Consider the following 19,773-nt stretch of genomic DNA (forward strand, 5'->3'; position numbering starts at 1 on the left):
AGGAGCAGAGAGGAGGCGTTGAGGTACAGCAGGAGGCAGTTTGCCCTGCATGCACAGATACAACTAACCTTCACACAGCAATGCACTTTCTGTCCTGTATCAACAGTCACTGAGCTGTACTACATGGAAAACTCCCATTTTTTAAATTAGGTGAATCCTTATCTTGACTGGAGAGATGAGACTTGAGTTTCTGTTCAATTAAAACAATATTATATTTCTAAAAAAGTATCACAGGAACAGAGTCTACAGCGGTCTGTTCATTATGGAAAAAAATGAGCATTAAAAAGAAAGACACTGCCATGGAGTTTGCTGTATATATTCCCACTATCTTCACAACCACTTGCCTACAACATAAATAATTTGATACTATATACTGATTTCAAAAGATTTTGCCACTAGCTCATTAGATTACAAGCATCACCTAAAACTAATTGGCAGGAGCACAGTCATAGAAACATCTGTAATTGGCATTGAAGGGCTATAATTTTGCAGTATTGGAATCAGAAATGAAATAAAGAATACAGTAAGATGACGGCTAAGCCTATAACTAGCAATCAAATGTTTGGCGCTCTCAAAAAATTTCCATATTAACAACGGAAAAAGCTTCCATATTTAGTTGAGTGGGTGCCTGCGGTTTTAGAGAAGTGTTGCGTATTTGGCACCGTGTCTTGAGGTTTAATTGGATGAAACTCGTGTGGACTTGTGGCCGGCTGTGGCTCAGTTGGTAAAGTTGTCGTCTCTCAACCAGAAGGTCGGGGGTTGATCCCCAGCTCCTGCAGCAACATGTCTGATGTGTCCTTGGGCAAGATACTTAACCCTGAATTGCTCCCGCTGCTTCGTCTGCGGCGTATGAATGCGTAGGAATGGGATTAGTTACTTCTGATGGTCTCACTACATAACGACGTGTGCCATCAGTGTGTGAATGGGTGTGAATGTGTAGGTGTGACATGCGGTTTAAAAGCGCTCTGAGTAGTCAGAAGACTAGAAAAGCGCTATACAAGATCAAGTCCATTTACCATTTGTTAATGGATGAGTGATGATAAGATGATGAAAAATCGATAACTTAAAACTGTGTTTGTTTGCCAATCAAAAATAAGAGTTCAATAAAGATTTATAGAGAGTTCATTGCACCCAGATGAAATAGCCTGACCATCATGTCATGTGATGGCAGTTTGTGGTTGTACAGCTATAAAACTGCAGCTTAACGGAGGGGTTCACAAGTAATAAGGTGATCCTAATGAGATACTGCATTGGCCTTAAAGTTATCTTTTTTGTTGTTGTGTGGCCTATTAATTATAATGTGACCCGATCATTTTAATGTAACAGCCAAATGATGACCACACGATATATTTTACCCTTACCTCTGCTCATTGAAAGCATGTCCATGTCTTAGTGGTAGTAGTAAAAATGAAGGGCTGCTTCTGGCCAGCATTTTAATCTCCGAGAACTACTTTAACTTTGCTCTATATCTCCCCTGTGAGAATCAGAGACAGCTGGAGTTTCAAATATTGACTTAACTCATTGATTCATCAGAACATGGCAGAGCCTTTTAGGAATCCTTAAGCAAGGATTTTATTGCATCTTTGAAGTTCTGTGAAGAGGTGGAATATTCCACAGTGAATCTTTAACTCCCATAGGCGGCTGTGTTCATCCAGGACTGAAAAATCATCCCATTTAAACGTGTTTTCATACATGGTGTGGGTTTTGTTATGGGTCCTTAAAAAAATGATCTGATCTTTTTATTATTGCTTGAAAACAACACCAATTGAACAGTAATATATGCCTAAATCATGGGCTGTTTCTTCATCTCCTGATGCTAAATCTGAATGATGAAGATTTGTCTACATTAATTTGAGTATTTAGCTAGATTAACACTGATATGCACAGACATGACATGCCATTTTGTACTTATTTAAATTCTGTGTTATGCTTGCTCACAAATCAAATATATAACTTCCAGTACATTCTGCAGCTTATTAACAGTAATTATGAGATTAATGTTACATTTTAAGAAACACGTACAATATACAGGAGTCCACTCCCATTCCTCATTGGGAAACACTAAACACGAATAGGTCAATCAGGCAGTCTGTAAGGCACCATTGTTGGAAACATTATGGCACAATTTTAAAGCATGATAAATGTTTCCATTAGTGTATGACATAGCTGCTAGTAAGTGACAAATAACCTTCTAACCAATCTTGAGGAGGAAAAGGTAGGGATATTACTACAATTAGATGACAAATGGCATTCTCAGGACCAATGTGTTCCTTGGTTTATGTAGACTTTCAATAGAGAGAACAACAACCACAAAAAAAAAAATAGCTTTAATTTGCTATTCCCACATGTGGACTTGGATGTAATCAATTCTGTGTTTCCCCAGTGAACATGGCATTGGGTACCCTGTGTACAAAGGCTGTTATTGAATTTCAGATGCACTAGCTTTGATTAGCGAGAAAATAGTGTGACATGTTTGGATATTGGTTGGAAATAGGTTGGCCACATTCCTCGCCATACAGAGTGTGCTTCTGAAAATGTTTCTCAACTTAATTAAAGAGAGCCTGCAGTACAGTAAAGTACACCCTAGCTGATAGTCACGGCAGTAAAGAATGGCCAGGAACATTTTCTATTAGTCTGATTATTGAGCAATATCTTTTTATGTGTTTCTAATATATCTTCAATCTGCTTCTTTGAAAAATGAAATCAGATAGGGAGAGAGAGAAAGTGGCAGTATCCATTCACATTTTTTTCTTTACCACTGTTTTAAGTTGGGATTGAAAATCATTTATAGTTTTCATTATTAACACTTCAGTGTTTCTATTTTTCGGGAGCTATGAAAATAGTTCCACAGATATTTAAAAAAGAAACAGACTAAATGTGACCAAAAGATAACTTTGCTGAAGACAACCCTACAGTCCCTTTGCTCTGGAGTAACATTTGCTGCCCATGAATAAGAGACCTTAAAGGTGTGCCTTATCGGCCTGGACAGAGGGGAAAGATGCTTTAAAAAGCAAGATTGGCTTTTTTTTATTTGATGCATAAAACCCTGAGCTGAAACGAATGGATTTGGGACCTCACAAACGACCGATACCTCCCCCACAGCCGACTCCCCATGTGCCTGTTTATTCATGCTGAGGTAAGCTGGAGGAATTCATTTGCTGTCAGCTCGTATTGAATTTGAGATTAGTTTTTATTTCAGCCCCCTAAACAGCTCCCTCTGCCTTCCACTTGTGCTTGGATGCTGAGGCTTGTGTTGTCTGAGAAGCTTTCGAAAAACGGCAGCACATATCACCATCTGGCAGCAGGTGACAGAGAGGAGTGGGGGCAGACCATTATACTTTTTTTTCAAAAGAACCCTTTCATAATGACCTCCATCTCTTTCCTACAGCAATGGGCAGTCAACTTCCTGTTAGGATTCTGGATCAGTGCACTTCTGTGATAGAGCACTTTTTCAAGGTTCATCATTGTTTTCTTTGGGCCTACTCAGAGTTGGCCCTGCCATTGGATTTTGACCTTCTTATTTTAATTTGAGGACACTTTCTTGAATTTTGAAAGGGTGAAAAATCTTTCAGTTGATGTGCCAGTGTTGATTTAGAAATGCAAACTTGCACCACTACAGCCAGGTGTATTTGTAGTTTGTATATAAATTGTTTGCTTAGACTAAAAAGTATGCCACCCGTGTGAAACTATTCCTGGAAGAATATGAAAAATCCCACTGCTTGGTATTGGTGTGGTGTGTAGCCCCTTTAATGTTTGATTACCAGAGAGCATGCCTGAAAATTATTCCGCTCTGCCCTACCACATGTTACATTTATTCTTGTTGGGCCAACAGAGGAGTTTCAGAGAGTTTGCATCAGTTTGAGCTGAGCCTCCAGGCTCAACCCCAAGAGCTCAACATCTTCTCATTATTCTGACGCTTACTCACCATTGTAATAACAGTTGCCATGGTGCTGCCAAAGATCAGGTCAGTTAACCCAGATCACAAGCTGCCACAATATACTATGTTGATTAATTTCTCATTAATTGTATATTGAGTTTTTTTTCCCTGAAGTCCACTCAGGGAATGATCAAGAATGCAGCACACACCAAGGTTATGCTAAAATGTTGTGACAGTCGTGTTTCAGCACGATAAGTATGTTTTCATGTGGGTGCAGTGGGGGTAATGCTAAGTGTTGGAGCTGTTGTTTGTGCATTAAGCATAGCAACAGTAGGCACTAGTGATAAGTGAGAATTTCAACTCATTAAATAAGCACCAAGAATAACTCAATGTGCCGCTGCCTTAATTCTTAATCAGGTACTAGTAAAATCAGATGTGGATGAGCCAGAGCAGACTGTATTCTGTTTGAAAAGTGTTGATGCAAATGTAGTGTTGATCCATCTTCCAATCCATTTATCAATCTTTCTGTCTTGGGTTATTAATACAGATGTGCAGATGTGACACAATCCAAACACTGAAGGAGCTATTCAGAAAACCAACTGTAAGAAAGTGTTTACAGCACACTAACAAACGTTGGTATGCATGATAATTAAATGGTTACTATTTAGTATTATACAGTACCAACAATGATATGCATTAAACACTAGATCACCATGAGACAAATGTTTCAATCATGTGGACCATTGAACACAAGTTATTAAACTACTGTTTTAAAAAAAAGAAGATTTCTCTTTGAGTTTGATGTTAGATTTGCTGCCAATAAAGAATTTATTAATATCTGAAGGGCTGGATTAAATTGGGAGATAACAGTTTACAAGCGTTTTTATAAATGATTTAAATATAAATGTTTGTGACTTGATATCTGGAAACGTTTATCAATTTAATTAGACACTGGATTCCTCTCGTGTTAACCCTAGGCCTTATCATCCTTCCAAGTCTGTGTACAAGTGTGAGGATTAGTGTTTGAATATGGACTGTACAAGAAGTGTCTTCTGGCAATCAATCATGTTTCATCTCTGCTCGGAGGGACACGCTTCATCTAACAGAAATTATAATTAGGCATCCTTTCATTCTGCGTAACTTTGGGAGAGGTTTATCCTTGTGGAGAGGACCTTTTAGCGTACAAGGTCCCTTGTCAAACATCTCCACCCTCTCAGAGAGTTATTTTGAGTCTTGAGGATAAACCTGTACTCCCATGATGTCAGAGACATGAAAAAGATACCTGCCTCTCATACAAAGTACAATAGTCCTGCAAAACAATCCTACTTCTGTGCCATTACAAATATGCAAATGTATTCTGTCAAACAAAAATGAATTCTCCTTCCCTGGCAGATAAAAATGTTTATTCCAATGAAGTGTTGACTGACTACCCCATGGGTCACTGTAACTGTGGGCTTTGCCAAAACAACATGCATTCACTATTGCACATTTGTAATTAACAAGGGAACGTGTGTCACATTAGACACACAACTGTCTTTTCTTTGTTTTTTCTTCTTTCAAACACAATGAATAAACCTTGAGAAGTTAAGAGTTTTTGTATGAATTAATTTTCTCTTAGATTGTTTATTGTGTCCTTGAAGAACACAATAATGATAATGATAACTGATATTCTGTGATGTAGTCAAGACAATCTTGTCTGAGACCAAATCAAGTCCAAGATCTGACCAGTGGCAGATATCAGACTCAGAATCAGAAATACTTTATTAATCCCAGGGGGAAATGTGTTTGCTACGGTTGCTCATAAAAACCAAAAATCAGTAGGGAGTATATAGACAAGTTTACAATATAACATAAAATATAAATATAAATGATAGAATAAGCCACAAGTACCAAGTGAAAGTTATAATAAAAATAGTAATAATAATAAGCTATGTACAAGCTCAGGTAATTGAGGATATAAACAATATTTACAAATATGAATATACATTGATGCATTTAACAGTGTATAAATTGCACAGTTTATGTATAAATGTTGACCAGTTTTCAACAGATTGCACAGTTAAAGTAGAAACATAGTAGAAAGTCTAGGTAATAGTCCAGATACACAGTGCATGTAGCAGAAAAGAAATTGGAACATGCAAACCATAAGAACTCCTTAAATTGATCTGAATGATCCACATTCCAAAACAGGCAATTATAGATGTTCAAGCAAGAAGGCCTATACTGTTCTTGAAAAACAGTTATTTGTCCTTTTTTATCTGAGGCCAATCAAGAACAAGTCACGTTTCAGATTCAGAGATGCAAGCAAAACTTTCAATAAAAACGAGGTCTTGAGACCCTGGGAATCTTAAGCACCACAAGAATAACACACAAAATGCAAAAACCACAATACCCGTATAATTTAGAGACGTTTGTAAGGTGCACTGGTGATTTTATCATGGTAAGCTCGCATTATAGATAATAACAGGTCTTGTTTTCATTTCACTCTGTCAAAAAAAAAAAACAGAAACAAAAATGAAACTATTCAGAAAAGGCACAATACCTGTTTTTGATTCTGTATTTCAGGAAGGGAAGAACTATCAAGTATTTTTCCCCCAACTGTGGAAATGACTGGCTTTTTTCTCTGACTGAATCACAAAGGGTACAATCTTGATGGCTTGAATGAAAGGGGCCGATTTCAAATCAGACCAATTTACTCTCAGTGTTTGCTGTGGCATTTGATTTTAAATTTCTTATTGGAAGGAGGTGAAACTTTGAAGGATTTACATGGAATTGTGCGGTCGCAGGGTGGCAGTACAGTGTGCCTTTGACAAGCCTGTACATTCAGATGTTGCATTAAAGTTTAACAAAGGTTAGCAGCTGATTATGCAGTACCTCAGGGATCCAGAAACTTTTTAGGACTATTTTGAAAAATGCTCACAGTGTCTGTTAACATAGCTAACTGATCAATGCCAAATTTTGATTTAATAGAATTCAACCTCCTCCTGTTTGCTTACTTGCTTTCCTTCTTTTGTAAGCCGTCTTCTTCTACTTACGAGTAGAACATTTAAAAATTGGTTTTCAAGCTCACCAGGATGTCAAAGCTTACGCAATGGTGTTGGTTCTCTCCCCAGGAAGCGGAGTCCTGCTGAGGCCTGTGTTCACCAAACAACCTGGCAGTGTGGTTTTTCCGCTTCAACCAGTCGAGAATCACCGAGAAGTGGTGTTTAGCTGTGAGGCCCAGGGACATCCACCACCTTTCTACAGGTAACACACAAAGGCAATGTTTGTTTTTTTTAATTAATAAGGTGCAGGAAATATACCAAACCCTTTAAGGGAAAGATTTGTCTGAAAATCGCCATAGGACAGATTTTATTGCCTTGGGAAATCTGGGGATTTGAAGGCTGCAGCTCTTAGCTTTGTGTCAATTATGGAGTTAATTTTCCTCAGTTGTTGTTGTCTCAATCAGACATTGATCCCATGTAGACTACACTTTGTGAGCCATGTCACCAGAGTCTCTGATACAATGACAATAATCATGTGACGTGTGAAGATGAAAAACTCCAGTGGAGTATATTTCAAATACTAGACACACGATTCTGCAGAAGTTGCCTTACCCTATCTCAGCTTTAAGCCTGCTACAGTTTTATGTACAGCATCACTGCCCAAGGCTGCACAGACACTGCTACAGGGCATCTGAATTGGAGATAATCATTACATGATAAACATCATTCAAACCACTTTATGGACTGAGGTGAAGGGAAACAGTTGCTATCCCTCGTCCTTGCTCAGTACTCTGGCCCCGTGAGGTCGAGTGCTTCCCCTGCAAATTTGTCAGAAACAAATTGATGCCCAGTTCCACTACTGCTAAAATGATGACAAATGAAAACAAATGACAGATAATGATTCGCTTTAAAAGGAATCAAGCACAAACGCTATTAATTCTATCAAATGGGACGCTTAGCTGTTGTACTCCTGTCAGTGTAATTAAATGCAAATTGCAAAGTCAAGCATTTAATGTGTAATAGGTTGAAACGATCCTTCATAACATCAGCATATGTGGCCGTTAATGTTGCTTGAAGATCCTTGGTGTTATGCTTAATGAGCACAAATTGAAATGAATGTACAAGAACTTATCACTTGGATCGGGTGGAATACTTGCTAAGCAATCAGTCGCAATTTTACAGACTGGATAGTCCTACTTTTTTAAAAATGAAAATCAATGTATGAGTTCAAATCTGCAAGTTTTTTGTGCCCTTTTGAGTTTAAGTTTTGAGATTATGAGAGAGTGCCATATCAAATCATATCTTGCTCTAATTAGCTCTTTAATTACAGCGAGTGTCACCAACAGTAGCAGTTGATAAACCACATTAAGATGTGATTTTCAGATTGATAACATGCTGTTATGATATCATACTTGTATCCTTCTTTATTATGGGCCTGATATTCACACTGACACATTGCTGCATAATTAGTTCAGTCAGCATACATGACACTGCTGTAACCGCTGTTGCAATTTACTTTCTGTTTTTTTTTTTCCGCCAAAGGTCATTTGTGCCAGCTATGAAAATTAGTTTTGAAGCATTTTGGTTTCTTTTGAGGTTCAGCAGCAGGACACCATATGCTGAGTGACTCTTCACTGCTGAGTATGTAGGCAGTTCTAATTCAGTGGCGCCAAGGACAAATTAATTTCTCTAAGACTTCCCAATGACCGCTGTCACATAAAGCCCCCACTTCAAGTTGTCACTGTGGCCCCTTGATTTGTCTCATCTGGAGCTCCTGGACCAGTTCCAGCTGGAAAACCCAAATCACTAAATCAATCTAATCAGCCAATCTGCTGTTGAGCAGTGCTCCATTGCATGTGTTCCCCATTCCCTCCTTCTTCAACCCTGCAGCTCACTCAGTCTGAAATCTTACGACTGGAAAAAAAGGAGGGGAAAAAAAAACTCAGATTCTTTTTTTCACAGAGAGAAGCAAAATGTAATCAAGACCAAGGAGCTAACATTCAACGTAATTGTGCCGTTTTTCTTTGATAAAAAGCTCTCTCTTGAAAGTCTCCTTTTACAAGTGTCACTTTTCTTGTTAGTCTGTGTTTACCCTCTTCCCTTTCTCATTCTCTTTTCCTTCGACTGTAATTTGGTTTGAGAATGAGAGTGCTATTTGCACACTAACTATGCCTCAGTTTAATGCTGACAGTTTTAGCAACCTATTCTACTGATGAGATGTATATTGATACATTAAGAACGTTTCTGTATCATCACTTTAAACCTTGTTATGTGTTGCTTCACACCTCTTATGGTTGACCCTAAATGGAAACTGAGCCCAAATAATCAACTCAGCAGGTTCTCTTTGACCATAAGCCTTAATTATTGAAAAGTGACCAACATTCCCAGCCACACAAACATCTTGTCTATTTAAAAGGGGATTGCTGGCAGTTGCCTCTTTTTGGGGTCTTTTTTTTCTCCTTTGGTACAGACCCACGCTATGGATGCATATATAATTCAAAACAAGAGGTTTAATCAAAAAACACCATTATTGTGTGGTTTGCATGTTGCTGTTTTGTTTACGCAGACCTAGTGTTTGGCCATAGCTTCTGATAATCACTATGATTGGAGGGGAGGATTTAAATTCCTTGTGAAACGGTCTGAAAAGAAAAGGGGAAAGAAAAAAGGAAACGTCAGAGGAATGTCAAGCTTTTGATTTGTCAGTACGAGTTTTGTTTGAAATGAGAAAAAGCCTTATTAGAACTGAACAGTCGTTTGAAATTACTTTTTGCTGATTGCTTCTCATTTCAGCCATAATCATTTTGGTAGTGCTGCAGCTCACTGATACGTCTGTGAATTCCTGCTTTATTCAGGATAAGGGCTGTTTGGTCACAGTTTAGCCTGCTGGGTTGTCACGTTATTACATAAATTGGGATTTGAGCCATATGGCTGAGGGTTTTTGCATCAGCAGCAGTGTGCAAACAATTCAGCAGAATAGTTGATTAGACGCTGAGCACAAAGACATGACAAGATGCAGGACACCTTAACTTTGTGTATTACGTTTCTTTTCTTAAATTTACTGTGCGGCTTACTTTCACAGGTGGAGGCTCAATGACTCTTTCATCGTGCCCAGACCGGGGTCACGTTACTCTCTCATGGGAGGAAACTTACACATCAGCCATCTGAATAAAGAGGGAGATGTTGGTGTCTATCAATGCCTGGCATCAAACTCTTTTGGCACCATCGTCAGCCGAGAGGCCAGTCTACACATTGCATGTAAGTTCATTTAATACTTAACCAACACTGTGAGTATAGTTTCATGAGGAACTATTAAACCAAGCAAAAACACAATAATACAAAATGAAATGATTTTTACTGACTTGAACATTTGTGAGTTTTTCTTTACTGTTTTGTTATTTCACTTCAGATGAATTTAGTTCACCTTAATTCAACTCCAGCTCATTTAGTTCAGTTCAGTGTTTGTTTGGAAAGTGAAAGTTTCCTTAAACATCAGTCTGAATGTATAATGACCCAGTAGGATTGTCAGGAAATTGTTTGTTGTCAGACGTGATCTTCTCTAACAAACAAACAACCAGCAGCGAAACTCTTATGCTGCTACTGTTTAAAGTTATTAATGAGGAAAGACAAATTAACCGGCCATGTTTCTCATAAACTATGTTTTCTTCTTTAACCGTGATTAAAGCTCCGGAGCAGCTGTTTACTCTGGCTCGTGACTCTCAGCTCCTCACTCCCAGGTGATGACTGTGTGTTGGGCCTTGACAGACCCCGTATAGTTGATGGTTTACAGCCTTCATCCATCACAGTTTATAAGAGCAGAGTGTGAGGCATCTCTGATGGCAAGGTGAACTTGAGACCTCCACTGTTGATGGGCAGCTCATATCAAATGACAGCCCTGATATCTGTGAACAGATGGTGCAGCTAGATTGAATTCTGATGTCTGTTTCTGTGCCATAGCAGACGCACAGATGATCCTTGGCAGGGAGAGCACCAGAGGTATTCATCTAGTCTCCGTTTGGTGCTTCTTTGTCACAAAGCAGCATTAAATCTTCAGAGTTAAGTGTAAATTGGTGCCCTGAGTATCCAGAAGGCTGTTGATCATATTCACATTTCCTATCAAAATTTCTCGGCCTGACTTGAACTGTTTGTCATCTTGATTGGTCTCATCCATTGCCTGAGCCTGACCTGGGACTAGCTGCTTTTGTCAACGGTTGAGAACAAGCATCAGTGATGACGTGTCATACATCTTATTTATTGCTCTTGGTTTAACTTAATTAAGTGTGCTGTATGATTGAGTGGGCCCCGGGTCAAGGGAATAATTCATGGAGGAGCAGTCTGTTATGAAAGTCAGCATTGTGTCATTTGTAACAGACTCTGACTCAGAGTAGCTCAATATTCTCTTTCAGACACCAAGGGGCTGGCACCTCCCGTGGTCTTGTAATAACTCTGTGAAACAAAGACCAAGGTAAAGGCTATTAATAAAAAAAATACAAGGATCTACAATATGTGCAGCAGGTAATCTTATCAAGGCTGGCAGCTGAAGCTCTTCTGCAGATACCAAATGTAGATCAGTAAGTACAGAATGTTAATTATTAAATCTAATATTATCTTATTCAACAGTATAATCTATATCTGGAGATTTATTCATGTAAGTTCTTGCTTGGATGGTAATTGAGATCAATATCTTAGATTTGCACAGACTAATGATGTCCCATAACATCAGGATGATATTGCATGAATGTGCTGTGCGTATACTAATAGCCTACATTTTTAATCCTCTGAGGGACAGATGATATAACAGTGTCTGTTACCATCTGTCAGGGGCTTAAACCTTTAAAAGTATAAAGGTTCTTGATCCTGTTGACAATGCAGACTTAAATGTTTTAAAGGTTCTGCTTGCCTGCTGGTGGTGCTGGACGGAATAATCTAGTTGGTTATAGAGCCAGATTGAGTTTCCTAATCCTTTAGGGATATTTTTTGGTGTAAGTGAAAGGATTTTCACTGATGCAAGATGCAACATTTTACAAGAGATTGCAGGGCCTTGATAGTGATGCAGGCAGAGTGTATTGGATGTCTGTCCCAAAGAAGGAACATGCTACAGTCTAGATGCTGTGCAGCTTATAGAGCCACAAGGGTAACACTGTGTTTAATGGAGGGTGAAATAGCTGTATTTATGAAAGCAATGCAGGATGTGACTCCCTTGTATCTTGGTGCTCATGATTTCTTCTATCAAATTCAGTCCTGTAATTACACATAATTTGCATTTTTTCCTGGCAAGTGTGGAACCTAACTGCCTTATCTGAGTAATTACTTTGCGAGATTTCTATCTTCTTTTTTTTTTACTTCTCTCATTTCCATAATTTCTGTACTCTTTATTCATTGCTTTGGCCGCAGGTGAAAATTACGTCTTCTTTTTTTTGCTGGAGAGCATCTAAGGAAAGGACAATAACATATCATCAATAGTGTTATGCTAAGAGGCATCGCAGTATCTATGCTTCAGATCTTCTTAAAGAGAAGAAGGCAGAGGGCATTTTCTGAATACAGCAAATCTTTACAGTGTTGGGATTGTCAGAATTAGGCACCTGTGATGTTATCACTCCTCAAACATCATTTGTCACTCACTGTTAAGGTAGGGTGACAAGATTTTCAATCCTTCAAATCAGGACACTTTAATTGAACTTTTCTTATATGTATCGAACTGCACTGGTCACACAAGGTGCCCTCCTGAGTAACCTGGTTACGTTTGTTGTCACCAGCAGTTGCCTCACTGAAGTAGGGCGGAGCAGGTCTACTTCCAGCCTGTACCCACCGTGTGTGTTTGCTTTTTGTGATATGGCTTTGAATGCCAACCTTCCATCGTGGGTGACTGAAAATGGACACTTGCAGTGTGTACAAAAGCAGCATATTAATTGGCTGGTTCTTTTTGAAGTACACTGAAACTCTACTAGAGCTCTTTGGAAAATGCTGACTTCCTTTTCAGAATGACATGCTAGCCTACCTGTTGTTACACAGCAGGTCCTATTAGTGTGATACACCAGGCAAGCTAAGCAACAGCCGCAACCTAGAGATGATAAAGAAAATGAATTTTTACCACAAAACCATTAATATTTGTTTTACCAACATAGATTTACTAGGTGATTTAAAAGTCTCCCCTTCCTCTACAAACACCATGCTGTTATTCGGTTGTGCATACAGTGTTTTCATACTATAGTAAGAACATTGACTCGATTTAAATTTGTCATAAGAGTTACATTGAATCATGGTCTACTATTCAAAGTTAAGAAGTGCTTTCAGCACATCTTTTCACTTTGTCACGTCACAATTCCACAAATTACACTTCAGAAATATATCTGTAACTCTGAAGTTACCCTGAAATCCAAAAGTCACAAAGCATAGTTGTGTTACTTTTATTGGAACAATAACTGTGATTTTCTTGTTATGTTTGTTATTTTTTCACATTTTATTTTTCTAAAGGGTTTTAAGATGTTTTTTTTCATAAACCTTGATACACTGCAAACATGTTTCTTCCCAAAATAACTACAATACGCTCTCAGTGCTGCTGCTGGACTTAAAGAGCCCATATTATGCCCTTTTTGGGGTTCTTATATTTAATCTATGTACCTACTTTTGTACATTTACAATAGCTAAAGTTTGAAAAAAGTGTCTGTTTTCATGTACTGCTCCTCCTTGCTCCCTCTGCGCTCTGAGTCCGTCACTTGCACTCTGTTGAGCCCCCACTGTTAGACCCCACGTGGGCCAAGTCTGCTCTGATTGGTCTGCCGATCTGCTCTCTCATTATTGGTCAGTTGCTCAGCACGCTTCTCGGAAATTTCAACATGAGCTGCAGGGCTTGCCACAACGAGCCAATGGGCTTAGATCAGTGATCTCACACTGACAAATTTTTATTGAGGGGGGCTAGAACCGAGCGTTACATGCAGCTAATGCTACAGCTAACAGGAGGACGTAGGAGAAGCCGCGTTTCCGCGGACTTTGAATTTTTGCACATAGATGTGCCTAAACATGCACAGGACACTTGGAAAACACACTAAAGGGCATATAAAACCAGAAAAGGCATAATATGGGACCTTTAAGGCCCAGTTGAGGACGAGGAGCCCAGGTCGGCTCGAGCTGGGGCAGACTGGTAGTGTCGGTGCTCTCACTGTTTGCCTATGGACACAGACATAGAGTCTGTTCTCTGCCAGGAATTTCCAAGATCAATTCTGGAAGAAATCTCTGAATCTGTTGAGGAAATGATCGTATGTGTTGAAATAAATATGTCTGTAAATGTTTTTATTACTATATTTCTACTGCTATATTGTATATTTTGGAGAAACTGTAAAGATCAAATTTCCCTCTGGGATTAATAAAGTATTTCTGATTCTGATTCTGACCTTAGTGGGAGTGGCCTGTGGTGCTGTGCATTCTGGGATTTGGTGTCTTTCAGCCACATGAGCCAAAAAGACACTTTGTGCCTTTTCTCGGCCAAGAAGGCACCAACTTCAAAATGTATTTCACATTTCTACTACATATATGAAACAATGTCAATACAGGTTCATGTTTCAACAGGTGAAGTATCCCTTTAAGTGTTTTAGGCAAATTTTACAGAACAGCAAGGGATTAAGAAAGAGAGCTACTTTTTTCATTTTAAAACTATTTATTTTACTTTGAAGCAAAAACTAATTCCTGGTGTATGGTGTATATGGTGCTTGAGGAAGCTGTACTTCCTCAAGCCGTAGCTGCTCCTCACTGCTCGCCATGCGCTAAAAGTAATGTTGTTGTCAGCGTCACCAGACTTTAGCACGTGGTGACTGGCTTTTAACTCACGGGATTTCCAGTTCAATATTTTATTGAGAATTGTTGCATGCCTATTGGTTGCTGAGTTGTACTGTTGTAGCAATCCAAAAATCATTTATATTTTTAGGCACCTTTTCCTTTTGGTGTGGTGTTTTTTACATTTTCAATGTGACGGGGAAGGTTTCCTCAAGGTGATAACATGGTGATAATCATGATTAGAACAATTTCATTTTATTTGAAAAGCTATTGATAGTCAAGGGTTACAATGAGTTTTCCAGGGAAGGGAGACAACATACAAAGGCTATATAACACGTAGAAGCAGCATAAAATATGTCATTTTAGTACAGTCTTGAACTTTAAACTGACCTTCTTAAAGCCTTTGAAATACACCTCTGTGTAGTTCTATTTAGACTCTTGAATTTCAAATGAAAATACTTTTGTCCTTTTTTTCATAGTAATTCAGAAAAACTAAATGGTTCTTTAAAAGGTGTGTGTATAAAATGAGAATGTCATCCCATTTAAAGCGGTTCCCAGCCTTTTCCCATGCTGTTTGACTCCAGCTGGGTGGGCGGTGACTTTTCCACTGGCCACTTATCAGCTCATTTAACTTTGCAGCTCTGAAAAAGACACTGAATTGAAGATATTTTTGAAAATTCACCAACCTGCTTATGCCTCAATGTGTGTTTTATCTTTTAGGTTCCATTATTTCTTTTGTTTTCCAGGATGTGTTTGTTAGCCTGTATTTCAAACAATTTGGTCCACAGTAAAAAAATCTTACAGCTCAAATGATTCTTTAATATTTGGAACAGACATTCATGCTCTTAAGAGGATAAGTAATCTTGGCTTTGATCATTGTATTGAGAGATTGATACATCTTGAGCCATCAGCTGTTTAAAATAAAAAATACCCCACTTTGCTTCATCACTGAAACATGTTGGAATGGTCAGCTTGCATCAAATGTACAGAATAATCTTTAAGTGGAAGCAAATGATACCAGACAACTTCAAACAGTAAAGAACTTCAAACAAACCCCTTCTGGAAAGTTTTTTAAACTCTTTTTTCATTTTGTCCGATAGTTGGGTAACAAATGTTACCAGGTCTCAAATAGCCCTCGAGCTGATACTCCAACAGAATGGCTCCCATTTTTCTTTTCTACAATTGCTGCTCATTCGTTACAATGGGTCACATTGATGTAGCTAGCACAAAAAATGCAAATTTCCATCCAATTTCATGGATCTGAAAGCACTCAAAATAGCCGAACCCTGCCATGGAGAAGCACATGGAGATGCAGAGCCAGGATAGGCTTGATAAGATGATCCACGGGGTGCAGAACAGCTTGGGTTGTCAGGCATTGTTGGCTTTTAGTGTGTCGTGCTCATTTATGCCCCACTAAAGGAATATTGATCAGGAGAGCTTCACCCTCTGTGTGAGTTGAACAATTCTGATATGTTGTAATTCTAATGTGTGAGTCAGTTTTTTTAATCAAGATCAGCACTGTTATTGCTGATCTTGACTAGTGCTATGCAAATAAAATGTATTTCTGAGAGTACAGCATTTTTGAAATTGAGCTATCAAAGTGTTGGAATCAGGGAGCTGACTAAAGCAATGAAAAATAACGGGCTCGGAAGATATTAGATAACATGAGTGTTCTTAGATTCACATAGGCCTGTAGTCAGTTTAAGGAATTACACACGCATACTGTACATACTGACAGTGGACTATGTCTCCTGCAGAAAATCTGAAATAACATATGCCCTCCTGAAGATTTTCTCCAATCAAACGATCCACAACATAAAACCATTTAGAATCATTTCTACTGCAGCTGCTGGGACACACTGTCTGACTCAGCAGGTATTGTCCCTGCTGGAGCAGCTATAGTTTAATATGTTATCAGATAGCCTTTTATCCTGCTCACTAAGCCAAGAGAGTATATTGAGGTAGGTGAAAAAAATGCAGCAGTATGAAAAGAGAGTGTCTCATCTCAAGCCATGCAGTTGGAATGGCTCTATAGCAATGTCATATCAAGAGGTCTGTAAGTTGTTCCACCGTCTTGCAATTTAGATATAACATTATGAACCCCGAGGATGAATCACTTAGACTTTGCTGATCCACTGAAACATGCTCCAACACAACTGACAGGTTAAGATTTGTATATTTTTTACACTGCCATCATTTTGACAAGTCACAGTAGGGAAAAAAACAGTTTAGAAAATACAGTGAATGATAGCGGAGTTCTCTCAGTTGTTAAAAAATTCAGAGTCAGCTGTACTTTTTGTCAGCGGAAAAAACAAATCTCAGCATGCTAATATGCTACCCTAATATGCTGATCATGATAAATGTTATAAGTGCTAAATTTGGTCATGCTAGCATTTATGTTGTGACAATGCCTACATACCAGTGAACCTAAAGTAGTGCCACGTGGAGCCATGGTTTTATTCTCTTGTTTTAAAGTTGTTGTTAAGTCACAGCAAAAGTTCAAAGTTTGTAGAATATGGTAAAACTCAAGAGTTTGGAGGTGCCAGCAGGAGTTGTATTCTTTATTTTTAATCTCTCTGGATATCCACTGCTGCTTTGATTCGATTTGAAAGCAATGGCCTTTAACAACACTAGGTAGAGCAACGATTTCAAAGCTCCATGTAAGATTCAGTTTTTAGGTTTTGCAATACAATACAATTCAAAACATTTTCTATTGTTTTTTGTTTTTTTAATGATTAAGACCATGAATGTTACATTTGATGTAAACCTAAATGAACAACATGAGATAATAATTTCTAAAACAAACACTTCTCGTATACGTAGCATAAAAAATGTAAAACCAATACAGGTCTCAAATTCATTATGGAACTTTTGTGCATCCAGAGGGATCTATATATGGCTTGTTGGTCCAGAGGGAGCCTATGTGTGCTGAATCTGTTCATGCACAGTGAAGATTTATGCGATTGTTATCCATGGATCAGCCATAGATTTAGAATTGGCGACTGAAGCATCCACACAATCTGTTTGCAGCAGATATCCAAAGAACAAAATGATCTTCTAATTAATTTGTGAAGTCATACTGGGCCTTCATTGAACCACAAAAAAAAGCTTCTTTCAATTGTGAGAATGTAATGCTGTTCTGCTAGGTGCAATTTTCTATTACTCAAAAGGTCTGCGGAGATCACGTACTGTATTTATTATGCTGAGGATCATCCAGCGGTGGTTGTACACAGGAGGTGTCAGCTTTGCATTCTCCCTCCCTGTTTTTGAATTCAGTCTTGATTATGTCATTATATGGCAGCCTCATATTTGGCTGCACCGCCTGCGATATCTCCAAGAGCCACAGCAGGCAAGAAAAGCGGAGTGTTCAAGGATTGCTGTCTCTATTTGCTTTCTCTCAGCAGGTTGTCAACAAGTAATCGGTCTCCATACAAATGATGTTTCAGTCTTAGTCATTTAATTGTTGCGGGTCTGTGTGCAGTGGATGAAACACAGAAAGTGATAACAATACGCAGTTCCAATTAAATTCACTCATGTGTGACTTATACTTGAGGAATTGCTTTCTGTTCCAGTCAGAAGTGTTTTGGACTTTACAGCATTTTGTCTGAATTTATGCACACATAGTATGGGTGTTTCAGGGAAATGTGCAAAATTTCTGCTTCATATGGCGCTGGCAAACTCCTGTTAGAAGCTTTGTTCTACCTGGATATGAAATTATTGAGCAGCCATTAATATGACTCATGAGGCATTTTTATCTCTGTAAACAGAAGGGTATAACCTGTGGGGTTCCTGTGTGCTTATGGCTTTTGGGGGAAATGAATTTGATTTTTGTGCTTTATTGCTTTTGTATTTTGGTAAACAGACCTGGAAAACTTCAAGACCCAGAGAAGAAGTCCAGTGAGGGTCCGTGAAGGTCAAGGAGTGGTCTTACTGTGTGGCCCACCTCAGCACTCAGGAGGTAAGACGGCCTATTTTCAATGTTTTATCATCATCAACTATTTGTTTTTTTAATCTCTGCCTAGCACAAACAACCATTTATGCCGCAGGAAATAAAGTCCCTTGTGAAAATCAAGAAATTTGTCTTGCACTGTATTGTGAACACCGGTGTGTGGTATCACTTCTCTCATTCCTTATGTACTACATGTTTATGTGGACAGAATGGAAGTCATGTTTGCGTTCTCCCCCTCAGATCCCCTGGCTGTTTGTTTGTGTTGTTGAGGTCAGTGGAGTGAGTCATTTTTTCTTTGGGACACTCTGGCATGTCAGCTTGATTTTCAATGGGGGCGAGGAAAAACTTTGGCATGCCAGCTGAAGAGGCTGTCTGTGGCTGGGGCCCTGCCAGGCTGAGTAATAGAGCTTCTCTCTGAAGGTGCTTTGTTTGCTTCTCATCAGCCCTCTGCATCCATGACACCATCAATGGGAGTTAGCATCCAGTGCTATTAACTCCTACACAGGGGTCTGGAGATGGGCTTTTTGTGCTGGCAGCCAGCAAGGCTTGATGTAATTATTCACTGTTGGAGAATAAATGCACTACAACATACTGCACACAGCAGGGTGGGGTTGGGGTCGGCGGGGTGGGGTGCTGCTTGTTTTGAAGTCAGTTTTCAAGAGCATCTTAAAAGCATCAACTCAATGATTTAGTTTTGTGACAAACTGTCATGATATGTGGCATGGAAGTAGTGCTGGATTACATTGTACTCAACTCTGTTACTCAATTTGAACATTAAATGGCAAGTACAAAAAACTGGAGATAAATGTACTTACAGAGTTTTAAGGTTACTTTTTTTAATACTGGCACTAGTGAGGGAAAGATTGAAGATTTTCATTTTGACAAAATAGTAGAACTATTTTGTTATCATGAATTCATACTCATACTAATTTGAGACACAATCCTTTTTTTATTGGTCATTTTTTTATGTTAAATAAATTAATATGTTTTTTGATCCATAATTCAAAATGTAGTAGCAGCAGGAATAAAAGCTTTGCCTTCTAATGTTGTATACATATCATATTTAACACAAACTATTGTCTTGTTTCATTATGTGTGAACTTAATCCACTAATTTGTGGGCCAGTATGACCGCGCCCCTAACATAAGCCAAAAAGTAGCTAAAGTCGTAGCCATGTTCTCTGTGTTCTCCATTGT

At 38.7% G+C, this 19,773-nt stretch overlaps 1 protein-coding gene across 4 annotated transcripts in view; it reads left to right on the forward strand.

The window, feature by feature from the left end:
- Positions 1-19,773, forward strand: part of cntn3a.1 (contactin 3a, tandem duplicate 1) — a 75,020-nt gene that overhangs the window by 10,999 nt on the left and 44,248 nt on the right. For all 4 annotated transcript variants that reach the window (XM_020632314.2, XM_020632312.2, XM_020632311.2 and 1 more), the window contains exons 3-5: positions 6,991-7,123; positions 9,941-10,116; positions 18,491-18,586. In XM_020632314.2, the coding sequence (XP_020487970.1) occupies positions 6,991-7,123; positions 9,941-10,116; positions 18,491-18,586 (405 nt within the window). The remainder of the gene's footprint in view (positions 1-6,990; positions 7,124-9,940; positions 10,117-18,490; positions 18,587-19,773) is intronic.

This window comes from Labrus bergylta, chromosome 12 (assembly GCF_963930695.1).
Source record: "Labrus bergylta chromosome 12, fLabBer1.1, whole genome shotgun sequence".
Lineage (NCBI taxonomy): Eukaryota > Metazoa > Chordata > Actinopteri > Labriformes > Labridae > Labrus > Labrus bergylta.